This window comes from Gopherus flavomarginatus, chromosome 1, assembly GCF_025201925.1.
Source record: "Gopherus flavomarginatus isolate rGopFla2 chromosome 1, rGopFla2.mat.asm, whole genome shotgun sequence".
Lineage (NCBI taxonomy): Eukaryota > Metazoa > Chordata > Testudines > Testudinidae > Gopherus > Gopherus flavomarginatus.
Genome location: NC_066617.1, coordinates 364352400 through 364367232, shown reverse-complemented (window position 1 = coordinate 364367232; position 14833 = coordinate 364352400). Strand labels below are relative to the sequence as shown.

The following is a 14833-nucleotide window of genomic DNA, read 5'->3' as shown; positions in this document are numbered from 1 at the left end:
TGGTGTCCCATTTTCCCTTTGGGAAATATGGTCAACCTAACCATAGTTCTAATTACATAGCATTTTTATCAAGTATTATTATTATTATTTGCTATTTCTGCTACACAAAGAATCCAAAGAGAATGCTAGCAAGAGAGGAAGGATGGTCCAGCAGCCTGGGACAAAGGACACTGGGTTCAATTCCCTGCTCTGCTGGAGTGTGGACAAGTCACTAAGTTTTTCTCTTCCTCAGTTCCCTATCTGTAAAAATGGGGCAATAGAGAAATACTATCTCACAGGTGTGTTGTGAGTATAAATACATTAAAAAGATGGAGAGGTGCTAGTCATTACAGTGACGTGGGTCACATAAGTACCACAGATATATGTAATATTTCTAATGATTTTAAGATACGTGAAAACAAAATTAAATAGTTTTATTTTGATGTAAACTTTTAAATGTAGATTCACCAATACATTAGAGTAGCACAAAGAAACCAAAGTGTACTTGTGATTCTGACACAACACTGAATTTGTAATTCACTCACTGGCTTGCAGGGTTGTGTTAGTGAGTCAGGTACTATGTGATATTAGGTGTAGGGATAGCATAGTCCCTGAGTCCCAATGTCTCCATGCTTTAAGGGCATCCCCTGTACTTCTGCCTTAGTTCTCCTGGCTCTGTTGCCAAAATGGGAGTGGTGCCAAGGCACCCTTTCAAGGCGGGGAGCCTTTTAAGCACTGATGTCCAAGCTAGTATGCAGCCACATCTTTAAAGAGCCGTGAATTTGGCCAAGAAAGCTACATGTGTACAGTCACACCTCATACCAGAGTCATTATAGCCAATAGAATTGTGGCAGGCAAATTAGCTGCAGACAATGGGTAGTGATTGGTTGAGTTAGCACTGATGTCACACTGACCCCAGTGAAGTTACTCAAGCTGTTGAACTACGGGAGGGGTTGGTCAAGGTGACAGTTGGAAAGTGGATCTTGAAAGAGGGAGATCTGGTAACTGTGACAGGACAGTCACAGGTTAGACTTGCCTACAGAATGGGCTAAGTGAGGAAATGTTAGTAGAACTCTGAGAAGGGAACCTGAAGAGGCTGAAGAAAGCTGAGCTTGATGTCCCTAGCCCCAGAAGCTTCCCATGTAAGTAGATTATGGTGTATGATAGTGTAAGACCTGGTCTACACTAAAAAGTTGGATTGATCCAGCTAAGTCACTCTTGTGTGTGAAAAATCCACACGCCTGTGTGATATATTTAAGCTGAAATCATCCCTGATGTATACAACACTATGATGTAGACAGAACTGCAGTACTGTATATGTGGCACCCTTGCATTTCAAGTATAGACAAGCCCTAAATGATTTAGGCTTTGAAGTGATGCTATATAATAATTACCACAAACAAGAGTGTATCTCTTGGTTTTCCAATTCCCAGGAAGAAAAGACTAAACCCTTTTAACTCTAAGTCTAAAAGAACCAAGAAGAGAATAGTACCAGATAGAGAGGAATATATGTCAGCTGTTCACCAAAGGGGAAATAAGTCCTCAAAGAAAGCGAAGGTTTATAAATTGTCACAATGACCTGTTATGTGACATTGTTTAAGAAAAGACGTAAGATGGAGATAGAGTGAATTAAATTAAACCAAGAGGGTTTTACTGATTCCACTGACCAACGTAGGCCAAAAAAAGGAACCCAGAAGGGCACTGCAACCTCTACATGCTCTGGCTAAATCCTGAACCCTAGCTTGGATGTGATACTTCATCTTTCTTCACTCCCACCCCTAATCTTCCCCAGTTTGTCCTCTTCCTATCCCACCTTGTTTCTTCTCTTTTTCATTGCTCTTCTTTTTCCTTTTGTTTAATAACAGCCTGGCTTAGCTGGCCAAGACTATATATTTTGCAACATGGCTGTAAACCTGTGAGCAGAAAGGCAGCTAAAAACAATGCCCTAAATAGCCCAATGTTGGTACAAGTTTGTCAGGTCTCAGAGTGGCTGATAAGGCCATGTGCTGTGCCTGTATTTCTCCAATAATAAGGTTGTAAGTAAGAGTCAGCACAAGAAATAGAAGTTACAATTTCTATCTTTGCTGTTCTTTTCTATCTCGTTTTGTGTGATTGGCTTGGTTAGTCAGGATTGGACTTCAAGAAAAAATGCTAAAACAACAGTACCGGCCCATTTCAACTGACCTTCCTCTTTGACACCATCTAAAGAATAGTTATTACCGTCTTTGACACCATCTAAAACACTGCCAAATGAGGTTTTTTTCCTTCTAAAATCTCTGTCCAGTTAAGGAAAAAGAATAAGGGATATAGTTAAAATAAAAGCCATATTTAAGACCTTACATTTCAAATGCTTGGACTGTTTTTCCTTTTCTTCTAAATGGATTTGGGGTGCTTGCCATGATACTAAGTAGCTTGTGGTGTCTGTATACCAAACCTTGTTTAATACTGGTTAATATTGGACAGTGACTGGCTTTGACTTTGACTCTTTGGACTCATATATTCCATCTAAATTAGTACAACACATCTAATATGGGAGTGCTTCATAATTTAGGTTGAGTTCCACTTTGCACTTAAAGCCAGAATTCAACCTCTTTGCTATGTTATTCAGAGTAGTTATAAGGAGCTGGACATGGATTGTAAGATGAGTGCGTGAACAATATCTCAGTCAGAAACAGAAAGATTTCTGGGTGGACAAGCATATCACAAGGCAGTCCTGAAGTACCACGGTTTGCTGAAATTAGGGGAAGTATAGTTTGGTTCAGAGAAACCACATCAGCAGGCAGGGGAACAAGATTCAAGAGTCCACCAGGTTCACAACTGCAGAGTGGATTCCCTTTGACTGAGTCCAGCAGCAAGTTCTACAGGCCTTACTCTTGCCAATTGCTCCTTTGGGAACCACTCCACTCTGACAATGTAACTGTACTGGTTGCTCATATTCACTGATGTAGACTCTTGGGTGAAGAGTTTCACTCATGATATAAAGGACCTTCTCAAATCAGGACTGACTGTCATTGGGAGGCCCAGTGCCCTATGATCAGAATAATAGTTGTTTGCATCAGAAGAGAGAGTTACTTACCTTGTGCAGTTATTGAGGTTCTTTGAGATGTGTGTCGCTGGGAGTGCTCCATTTCAATGGTGCTGGAATGCACTGACATCTGATCAGAGATTTACGGTAGCAGTATCCACGGGGGTTGCGAGTATGCAGAAGGCATCTCACAGTGCCATTGGTGCCGCATCTATTGCATACATGACCTGAACCATGCAGTTCCTTCTCTACCGCAGAATCCTTACTGCAAACTCCAAAGTAGAGAGGAGGAGGGTGGGTAGTGGAGCACCCATAGGGACACACATCTTGAAGAACCTCAGTTATAGCACAAGGTGAGTAACCCTCTCCTTCTTTGAGTGCTGTTCCTGTGGGTGCTCCACTTCAGGTGATTGTAGAGCAGTGCTCCTCAGAAGGCAAGAAGGATTTCGGGTTCATCTGAGTCATAGAAGTGAGTACAGGTAGGCCAACTATGGCATCAGCCCTGGAGTTTTGAGTGATTGCATAGTGCTCAATGAATGTGTGGACAGAAGCCTAAGTGGCCACCCTACAAATCTCTAATATCAGAACATTGTTGAGGAATACTATCGAGGTAGAAACTGATTGTATGGATTGCTCTCTGATGTGTGTAGGGGGGTCCGTGTTCAGAATATGATAGCAATGTTGAATGCACATGGAAATCCATTTAGACAGTCTCTGAGTGGATATTGCACAGCCTTTCAGACACTCAGTAGTGGAAATGAAAAGTCTAGGACATTTCCAGAAAGATTTGGTGTTTCCAGATAAAATGATAACACATGCCTGGCATCCAATGAATGGAAGCCAGGCTCTGTTGGAGTCCCATGAGGCTTGTGACAGAACGTAGGAAGATGGATTGGTTGGTTCACATGAAAGCAAGATGTTACCTTTGGTAAAAAGTTTGGGGGCGGACATAGCATGACCTTGTCTTTGAGGAATATTGTGTAGGGAGGACTGGCCATGATAGCTCCTATCTCACTCACCCATCTGGCAGATGTAATAGGAACCAAAAAGGCCACTTCCATGGATAAATGTAGGAGGAAACAGGTGGCTAATGGTTCAAATGGCAGTCTTCTGAGGCACTTCAATACCAGATTGAGGTTCCAGGCTGAAGTAGGTTGGCAAATTTCTGGGTAAATGTTCTGGAGACCCGTGAGGAAGTGTTTAGTAATGGAGTGTGCGAAGATCAAGGTCCAGTTAATCTCATGATGGAATGCTGAAATGACCGCGAGATAGACTTTGATTGAGCTCATTGCTAAACCCAAATGTTTCCGCTCCAGTAGGTATTCCGACACTAATAGTAGTAGCGCTGTGGAGGCCATCACATATTTTTCTTCACACCAGGCAGAGAATTTCTTCCATGTTTGAAGGAAGTTATTATGCATGGTCACTTTCCTGCTGTTTAGTAATATGTGTTTAACTTGTTCCAAGCAGGCTACTTTGCCGCAATCAAACCATACAGGAGCCACGCTTGAAGGTCGAGTTTCTCCAGATTAGGGTGAAGAGTGCAACCATTGTTCTGAGATAGCTATGAGTTGATCCTCATTTACAATGGCCTGAAATTGTGATTTTTTTCTCCTTGGGGAGCTCCACCATGAATGAGCTAAGTTTGCCATAGTTATCATAATCATATTTAGCCAACAAGAGTGAATAGTTGGTGACGTGGAATTGAAATGTCGCCGAGGAGTAAGCTTTTTGCCTGAAGAGATCGAGCCTCTTGTGTTTCTTATCTTGTTCAGTTGATCGAAAATGTTGTTGTTTGCCATGTTGATTATCTGTGTTGACCACCAAGGAGTTGGGAGGTGGGTGTGAGAAGAGGAAGTCCACCCCTTTGGCAAGGAAGAACACTTCTTATCCATCCTTTTGCATGTTGGTGGAATTGAGGCTGGCGTCTGCCAGATTGTCTCTGCTGGTTTCAAAATCACATCATTGATGGGCAGAGTGCTTTTGCAAGCAGATGAAGGTTGTAGAATTTGTTCCAGCTTGTGCTGGTTTGTCTGCACTTCCTTCAACATGATGTCTAGGCTTTGGGCAATCCACTTAAACAGTTCCTGGAACTGTTTGCAGTCATCCACCAAGATAGGCAGTGGTGGCATAATTGCCTCATCTTGGGAGAAGGAAGAATTGTGAGCTGGAGATGTCAATTCCCGATCTGTGCCTGTTTCTGTGTTATCCCCAACATCCTGAGCCTCCGTTGACCACAGAATGGGAGATGTGGGATTAAATGTTAGCTCGCCTCTATGAGCCGTGAGTGGCCTGGAGCGGGAGCCTTGGTAAATTGACTAGGGTTGGGCCCATTGCATTGGGAAGGCTATTGGTGGATACATCCACAGCGGTCCATACCACAGTTGAGCTATCTGATTGTGAGGGCATTTGGACTTCATCTGGATCTAGGGTGGTCGTTGCTCTTTTGGTGACGAGTGATGTGGTGAGAAAGTGCATGGTTGCTGCACATCATCATTGTCTTCACTGGATGAGCGTACAGCATTATGAAAGGTAAGCTATAACTTACAGGAGAGCCCTCAGTACCAACTAGTAGGTTTCAGAGTAGCAGCCGGGTTAGTCTGTATCTGCAAACAGAACAGGAGTACTTGTGGCACCTTAGAGACTAACATTTATTTGAGCATAAGCTTTCGTGAGCTACAGCCCACTTCATTGGACACATAGAATGGAACATATAGTGAGGAGATATATATATACACATATATATAAATAAAAAACATGAAAAGGTGGGAGTTGCCCAACCAACTCTAAGAGGCTAATTAATTAAGATGAACTATTGTCAGCAGGAGAAAAAAAAACTTTTGTAGTGATAATCAAGACAGCCCATTTAAGACAGTTTGACAAGATACTTAACATGGGCGAAATAGATTCAATGTGTGTAATGGCTGAGCTATATGTTCCTGTCAAGGTTTTTTCCCCACTTTGAACTTTAGCGTCCAAAAAATGGGGACCTGCATGATCACTTTTAAGCTGAATTACTAGCTTAAATTTGGTACGCTGCCACCAGCCAGAAGTCTGTGTCTGGCACACCTTCTGTTCCCCCAAAACCTTCCCTGGAGAACCCAAGACCCAAACCCCTTGGGTCTTAAAACAAGGAGAAATTAACCATCCCCCTCTTTTCCCCCCTAGACTCTCCCCTCCCTGGGTTGCCTTGAGAGGCTTACACAGATCCAAACTCCTTGGATCTTAAAACAACGAGGAATTAACCATCCCTTCTCCTTTTCCCCCCACCAATCCCTGGTGAGATTAGACTCAATCCCTTGGATTCTAAAACAAGGAAAAATCAATCAGGTTCTTAAAAAGAAAGCTTTTAATTAAAGAAAGAAAAGGTAAAAATTGTCTCTGTAAAATCAGGATGGAAAATGCTTTACAGGGTACTCAGATTCATATAGACTAGAGGGACCCTCCCCCCAGCCTGAGATTCAAAGTTATAGCAAACAGAGGTAAAAATCCTTCCAGCAAAAAGACACATTTACAAGTTAAGAAAACAAACATAAGATTAATCTGCCTTGCCTGGCTATTACTTACTATTTTGAAACATGAGAGACTGATTCAGAAAGATTTGGAGAACCTGGAATGATGTCCCGTTCCTCTCAGTCCCGAGAGCGAACAACGAACAACACAAAAAGCACAAACAAAGACTTCCCTCCACCAAGATTTGAAAAAGCAGCAAAGAATCCTGTGACACCTTATAGACTAACAGACGTTTTGGAGCATGAGCTTTCGTGGGTGAATACCCACTTCCTCAGATGCATGTAGTGGAAATTTCCAGGGGCAGGTATGTATATGCTAGCAAGCAAGCTAGAGATAATGAGGTCAGTTCAAACAGGGAGGATGAAGCCCTGTTCTAGCAGCTGAGGTGTGAAAACCAAGAGAGGAGAAACAGGTTATGTAGTTGGCAAGCCATTCACAGTCTTTGTTCAATCCTGAGCTGATGGTATCAAATTTGCAGATGAACTGAAGCTCAGCAATTTCTCTTTGAAGTCTGGTCCTGAAGTTTTTTTGCTGCAGGATGGCCACCTTAAGGTCTGCTATAGTGTGGCCAGGGAGGTTGAAGTGCTCTCCTATAGGTTTTTGTATATTGCTATTCCTAATATCTGATTTGTGTCCATTTATCCTTTTCCGTAGAGACTGTCCAGTTTGCCCGATGTACATAGCAGAGGGGCATTGCTGGCATATGATGGTGTATATTACATTGGTGGATGTGCAGGTGAATGAACCGGTGATGGTGTGGCTGATCTGGTTAGGTCCTGTGATGGTGTCGCTGGTGTAGATATGTGAGCAGAGTTGGCATCGAGGTTTGTTGCATGGATTGGTTCCTGAGCTAGAGTGATTATGGTGCGGTGTGCAGTTACTGGTGAGAATACGTTTCAGGTTGGCAGGTTGTCTGTGGGCGAGGACTGGCCTGCCACCCAATGCCTGTGAAAGTGTGGGATCATTGTCCAGCATGGGTTGTAGATCCTTGATGATGCGTTGGAGGGGTTTTAGCTGGGGGCTGTATGTGATGGCCAGTGGAGTCCTGTTGGTTTCTTTCTTGGGTTTGTCTTGCAGTAGGAGGCTTCTAGGTACACGTCTGGCTCTGTTGATCTGTTTCCTTATTTCCTCGTGCGGGTATTGTAGTTTTGAGAATGCTTGGTGGAGATTTTGTAGGTGTTGGTCTCTGTCTGAGGGGTTAGAGCAGATGCGGTTGTACCTCAGTGCTTGGCTGTAGACAATGGATCATGTGATGTGTCCGGGATGGAAGCTGGAGGCATGAAGGTAGGCATAGCGGTCGGTAGGTTTTCGATATAGGGTGGTGTTAATGTGACCATCACTTATTTGCACCGTGGTGTCTAGAAAGTGGACCTCCCGTGTAGATTGGTCCAGGCTGAGGTTGATGGTGGGGTGGAAGCTGTTGAAATCGTGGTGGAATTTTTCCAGAGTCTCCTTCCCATGGGTCCAGATGATGAAGATGTCATCAATGTAGCGTAGGTAGAGAAGGGGCGTGAGTGGACGAGAGCTGAGGAAGCGTTGTTCCAGTTCGGCCATAAAGATATTGGCATATTGTGGGGCCATGCGGGTGCCCATAGCAGTGCCACTGATCTGTAGATATATATTGTCATCAAATTTGAAATAAGTGTGTGTGAGTATAAAGGCACAGAGCTCAGCAGCCAGTTGTGCTGTGGCATCATCAGGGATAGTGTTCCTGACAGCTTGTATTCCATCTGTGTGTGGGATGTTTGTGTAGAGAGCCTCTACATCCATGGTGGCTAGGATGGTGTATTCTGGGAGGTGACCAATGCATTGTAGTTTCCTCAGGAAATCAGTGGTGTCACGGAGATAGCTGGGAGTGCTGGTGGCATAGGGTCTGAGTAGAGAGTCCATATATCCAGACAGTCCTTCAGCGAGAGTGCCAATGCCCGAGATGATGGGGTGTCCAGGATTTCCGGGTTTGTGGATCTTGAGTAGTAGATAGAATAACCCTGGTCGGGGCTCTAGGGGTATGTTGATTTCTTCTGGTGTTAGTGTAGGGAGTGTCCTGAGTAGATGGTGCAGTTTCTTAGTGTATTCCTCAGTGGGATCTGAGGGAAGTGGCCTGTAGAATTTGATATTGGAGAGTTGTCTGGCAGCCTCCTTTTGGTAATCAGACCTGTTCATGATGACAACGGCACCTCCTTTATCAGCCTGTTTGATGATAATGTCAGGGTGGTTTCTGAGGCTGTGGATGGCATTGCATTCTGCACGACTTAGGTTATGAGGCAAGCGATATTGTTGTTCCACGATTTCTGCCTGTGCACGCCGGAATACTGAGGAATACACTAAGAAAACTACACCATCTACTCAGGACACTCCCTACACTAACACCAGAAGAAATCAACATACCCCTAGAGCCCCGACCAGGGTTATTCTATCTACTACCCAAGATCCACAAACCCAGAAATCCTGGACACCCCATCATCTTGGGCATTGGCACTCTCACTGAAGGACTGTTTGGATATACGGACTCTCTACTCAGATCAGCCACACCATCACCGGTTCATTCACCTGCACATCCACCAATGTAATATACGCCATCATATGCCAGCAATGCCCCTCTGCTACGTACATCGGGCAAACTGGACAGTCTCTACGGAAAAGGATAAATGGACACAAATCAGATATTAGGAATAGCAATATACAAAAACCTGTAGGAGAGCACTTCAACCTCCCTGGCCACATTATAGCAGACCTTAAGGTGGCCATCCTGCAGCAAAAAAACTTCAGGACCAGACTTCAAAGAGAAATTGCTGAGCTTCAGTTCATCTGCAAATTTGATACCATCAGCTCAGGATTGAACAAAGACTGTGAATGGCTTGCCAACTACAGAACCAGTTTCTCCTCTCTTGGTTTTCACACCTCAGCTGCTAGGACAGGGCCTCATCCTCCCTGTTTGAACTGACCTCATTATCTCTAGCTTGCTTGCTAGCATATATATTCCTGCCCCTGGAAATTTCCACTGCATGCATCTGAGGAAGTGGGTATTCACCCACGAAAGACATGCTCCAAAACGTCTGTTAGTCTATAAGCTGCCACAGGATTCTTTGCTGCTTTTACAGATCCAGACTAACACGGCTACCCCTCTGATACTTGACAAGATTTGAAAATATCTTGTCCCCCTATTGGTCCTCTGGTCAGGTGTCAGCCAGTTTCACAGAGCTTCTTAACCCTTTACACGTAAAAGAGACATTAACCCTTAACTATCTGTTTATGATAGTTCCATTCTATGTGTCCGATGAAGTGGGCTGTAGCCCACGAAAGCTTATGCTCAAATAAATTTGTTAGTCTCTAAGGTGCCTCAAGGACTCCTGTTCTTTTTACCAAATAGTAGGAACTGCAGTGCCAACAAGACCGACAAATCTCTCTGTTGCAGTAGATTTCTGGTGGTTCTGATGACGGTACCATCGGTGCCGATGGGGAGAGACCACCTCTGTTTCTGTGGTGCTCTCTGTGGAGACATCTGTGCCCTGTTCCTCGGTCTTTTAGAGGAACACGTCTCCTGTCCCTGCCAAGACGTCCATTGGCCTGCCTCTGGTTGGAGAGATTTCCACATCAGTATCATTATCAAGCAGAGATCCTGATCACATTGGGTTCTTGCTTTCAGATTACTGCAGTAGGGACGTTTTTGCGGAATATGTGCCTCCCTAAGACATTGGACACACAAAGAGTGCCCGTCAGAAATGGGCATTGCTCTATGGAAAGAGCAGCATCGCTTAAAGCCTGGGGAGCCAGGCATTTCTAATGGTTATCCAACCCCAGTGCCGGGAAACTACAGGGAAGGTAAAACTGGTAAAAGTATATGGGGTTTTTTTTAACGAAAACTAGCACCAGCACTAACTATATCTTTTTAAATGACTGACTAACTACTGAAACTTATTTTTCTAAAGGTTTGGCAAGAGTGACGAAAACTGCCCCAGAGCTCCATATTCAGCTGAGGATGTCCTAATGTGTGGACATTGCTACCATAAATCTTTGATCGATGGTGCTGGGGTGCACCAACACCTGAAGTGGTGCACCCACAGGGACGGCATTCAAAGAAGAAGTAAGGGGACAGTACTTCTGACCACTCCTGCTAGGGTCCAGGTTTGGTGCCACTAGAGGGGTGGAGAGGAAGAAGCAGAAGAAAAAACTATCAGTTCTTTCTGTGTGCATGGCTAACCCATCAGTCTTTCTCGAGACTTGACTACTGTGTACAAGACTTGAGCATTGACATTAACAAGTGTTAGGAAATCCAATTTTGAACACTAGGACCGAATAAGTGTGGCATGCACCCTGAAGATACATAAAAAGGAAAGAAGCCAGCCTACCCAGGACAATGAACTGGCCATAAATAAAATCAGGCTGGAAATTAGAAGTAACTATCAGAGGTGTGAGGTTCTGGAACAGCTTTCCAGTAGGTGGCAAACTAACTAGTTTTAAGATCAGCAAAGAGTCTTGTGGCACCTTATAGACTAACAGACGTATTGGAGCATGAGCTTTCGTGAGTGCATCCGATGAAGTGGGTATTCACTCACGAAAGCTCATGCTCCAATACGTCTGTTACTCAATAAGGTGCCGCAGGACTCTTTGCTGCTTTTACAGATCCAGACTAACACGGTTACCCCTCTGATAGTTTTAAGATGGAGCTTGATGGGATTATATGAAGGGGTTGCCTGCGATAGCAGAGCAGTGGACTCAATGACTTCCAGTTCTTTGTTCCACAAAAGCTACATCACAATGGCTGAAGTAAAGAGATTGAAGGGGGCTTGTGCATTGCACACCCTTTGCACAATCCGCCACCTCTGTTGCACCCTCCCTTTACCAGTGGAAGCACACAGGCCTCTTGCAAAAGGGCTCTCGGTGGCCATGGAGGATGGGGCTAGGTTTGTATACAAATGGCTTCATCCTGTTTGTAGGCAAGTAATACGTACAGTACAATTCACTCAAGAAATGCACACAAAGTGGTGCCTCATTATACATGACTTCTGTTGATCTGAGTGGAAGTTGTAGGCCTTATGATCAGTATTGGGCTCAAACTGATACACTTGAAGGCCAAAAAGGACCATCATGCTCATCTAGTCTGGACATACATTGCAGGCCACAGAACCTTGCCCATTCACCCTTATAATAGAACCATAACCTCTGGTTGAGTTACTGAAGTCCTCAAATCATGTTGATTTAAAGACTTAAAGTTACAGAGAATCCACCATTTCCTCTAGTTTAAACCTGCAAGTGCCCCATACCCCATGCTGTAATGGAAGGCAAACTCCCCCCACCCTGAGTCTCTGCCAATCTGACTTGGGGGAAAATTCCTTCCTGACCACGAATATGGCGGTCATTTGGACCTTTAGCATTGCAGAAAACCAAACAGCTAGACACCAGGGAAAGTATTCTCTCTAATAACTCAAATACCTCCCCATCTTTGTCTCATCATGGGCTGTTAGAGGTATTTGCTACTTTCAGTCACAGATTGGCTACATTCCGTTGTAGACAGTCTCATCATACCAGCTCCCTCCATAAACATATCAAGCTCAATCTTGAAACCTGTTAGGTTTTTTGCTGCCACTGTTCCCTTTGAAAGGATGTTCCAGAACTTCACTCCTCTAATGGTAAGAAACCACCATCTCATTTCAAGCCAAAACTTGTTGATGGACAGTTATAGCCGTTTGTTCTTATGTCCACATTGGCGCTTAAATTAAATGACTCCTCTCCCTGGTATTTATCCCTCTTATGTATTTACGGAGAGCAATGAAATCTCCTCTCAGCCTTCTCTTGGTTAGGCTAAGCCTGCTGTTGGTTAGGCCTTCTCTTGGTTAAACCATCTCTTTCTTAGCCTTCTCTTGCTTAGGCTAAGCTCTTTCAGTCTCTTCTCATAGGGTAGATTTTACATTCTTCTGATCATCCTAATAGTCCTTTTCTGCACTTGTTCCAGTTTGAGTTCATCTTTCTTTAAAACGGGACACCAGAATTACATACAGTATTCCAGATGAGGTCTCACCAGTGCCTTGTAGAATGGTACTAACACTTCCCCACCTCTACAGGAAACACCTCACCTGATGCATCCTAGGAGCATATTAGCCTTTTTCACAGATGAATCACACTGGCGGCTCATAGTCATCCTGTGATCAACCAATACACCCAAGACTTTCTCCTCCTTTGTTGTTTCCAACTGATAAGTCCCCAGCTTTTAAAACAAAATTCTTATTCTTAATCGTCAAGTGCATGACCTTGCACTTTGCACTATTAAATTTCATCCCATTTCTATTAGTCCATTTTCAAGGTGATCAGGATCTTCTTGTATGATATTCTGGTCCTCCTCCATAGTGGCCATCTGACTTTGTGTCAACTGCGAATTTTATTAGCACACTTCCACTTTTTGTGCCAATAAAAATGTTAAATCAGACTGGCCCCAAGACCGATCCCTGAGGAACTCCACCAGTAGCCTCCCTCTAGCCTGATGGTTACCCTTTCAATATGATGTGTTGCAGTCTCCACTTTTACCAGTTCCTTATCCACCCTTGAATTCTCATATTAATCCCCATCTTCTCCAATTTATCTAATAATTTCTCACATGTAACTGTATAAAATGCATTACTGAAATCGAGGTAGATTTGATCTACTGCACTTCCTTTGTCTTAAAAAATCAGTAATCTTCACAAAGAAAGAGATCAGGTTGCTCTGGCATGATCTACCTTTTATAAAACCATGTTGTATTTTACCCTAATTGCTGTTTACCTCTATGTACTTAACTACTTTCACTATCAAAATTTGTTACAAGATCTTGCATACAATTGAGGTCATTCTAACAGGCCTGTAATTTCCTGGATTGCTTTTTTCCCTTTCTTAAAAATAGGTACTATATTAAGCAATTCTCCGGTCATATGGTGTGATCCCTGAGTTTATGGATTAATTAAACAGAAGGGGGAAATATATTCCTGTTTTTTTTTAAATATCCTCATAAAACCTATTGTGTACTCAAGGAGTAATTTTCTTTGTACTCAAAGCTGTAATTTTGATGTGCATAAGATGTGTTCTTCAAACATAATAACAAAATAGTTGAATCCTATTTTAAATGCAAAACTCAACTCTTAGTCTTAACTATGGAACCATGAACAGCACTTCCATCGTAAAACCATATGTCTCACGAAGTAGTTCTGAAGTTGGATGAAACAAACTTAATAATACTTCTCTAAAATGTGCACGAAGCTAAAGTATTTAATTGCTAACCTCATTTATACCACAGTCACATTCCTCCTCATCTTCTAGTACCCCATTACCACACGTCTGTGTTCCAAATATTTTCTTCTCTGGTATGTTAAGCAGGCATGTTTTTCCTGGTTTTCTTATTGTGTCAAAATAGAATCCTCTGGAGCAGTTACTGAACTCTGTGCACATTATCCGCCTGCACAGGGAGAAAATATCTAATACTAGAGAGCACTTTAATCTGTCAATATATCAAAATCCAATGGTTGAAAATTGAAGCTAGACAAATTCAAACAATAGAAAATTGAACTAATAGCTTCATTCAGCACACAAGATGGATGCACAAAAATGTAATGGGAATCTTAAATGTGGCATTTTCTTAATTTTTAAGTGCTTGACTTTGCAACCCAAACAACATTCTTCTTGAAGCGAAAACATGTATTACCTTCAAGCTATTCACCCAGATAAAATGTGAAGATATGATTTAAAATTAAATGAACTTCTCTAACACACAACATAGAATGGAGACCAACTGACTATGCACTTAGATATAAAATCAGATTAACTATGCTTGGCTCAGGAATAACACTGATCATTAAAAATGTATATACTGTAGAACCAAATTAACCTGTATTACATTTTCAGTGGAATATTCTCTGGTCAACAAGTTAAAATTTAAATGAATTAAGATACTTATGATTTTATAATGAATCCCAATTTAAAAAAAAGAATTCCATACCTGGGTCATTCTTTCCTGCAGACTGATACCATCAGTACAGACCAGACAGGTAGTCTTCTAGTATATGTAAATCAACTTAGAGCCTACCAGTAGTAGAGAATTTTTCAACTTTTTCCACTGACTCCTCTCTGTTATTCTCCAGTCAAAGTTTAGCAAAAATACAACTTCAGCTTAGGTTAGCCAGTAACTGAAGTGTGAGGGATGTGTAGTTTTGGACTTGGTTCACAGAAAAAATTCCCAGGTGAGAAATTCTTTCTTCTGCATCCTGTTTCTAACATGATGATAGACAAAGCTGTTTTGAAAGGAATATCCTCTCTCCCAGCAGGGGCTAGGAGGGAGAAGAATGGTCAGAA

The 14833-nt window shown here is 42.7% G+C and overlaps 1 protein-coding gene across 1 annotated transcript in view; it reads right to left on the bottom strand.

Moving 5' to 3' along the window:
• Nucleotides 1–14833, bottom strand: part of LOC127039436 (disintegrin and metalloproteinase domain-containing protein 20-like) — a 143933-nt gene that overhangs the window by 58277 nt on the left and 70823 nt on the right. The window contains exon 12 of the mRNA XM_050933226.1: nt 13766–13940. Within this exon, the coding sequence (XP_050789183.1) occupies nt 13766–13940 (175 nt within the window). The remainder of the gene's footprint in view (nt 1–13765; nt 13941–14833) is intronic.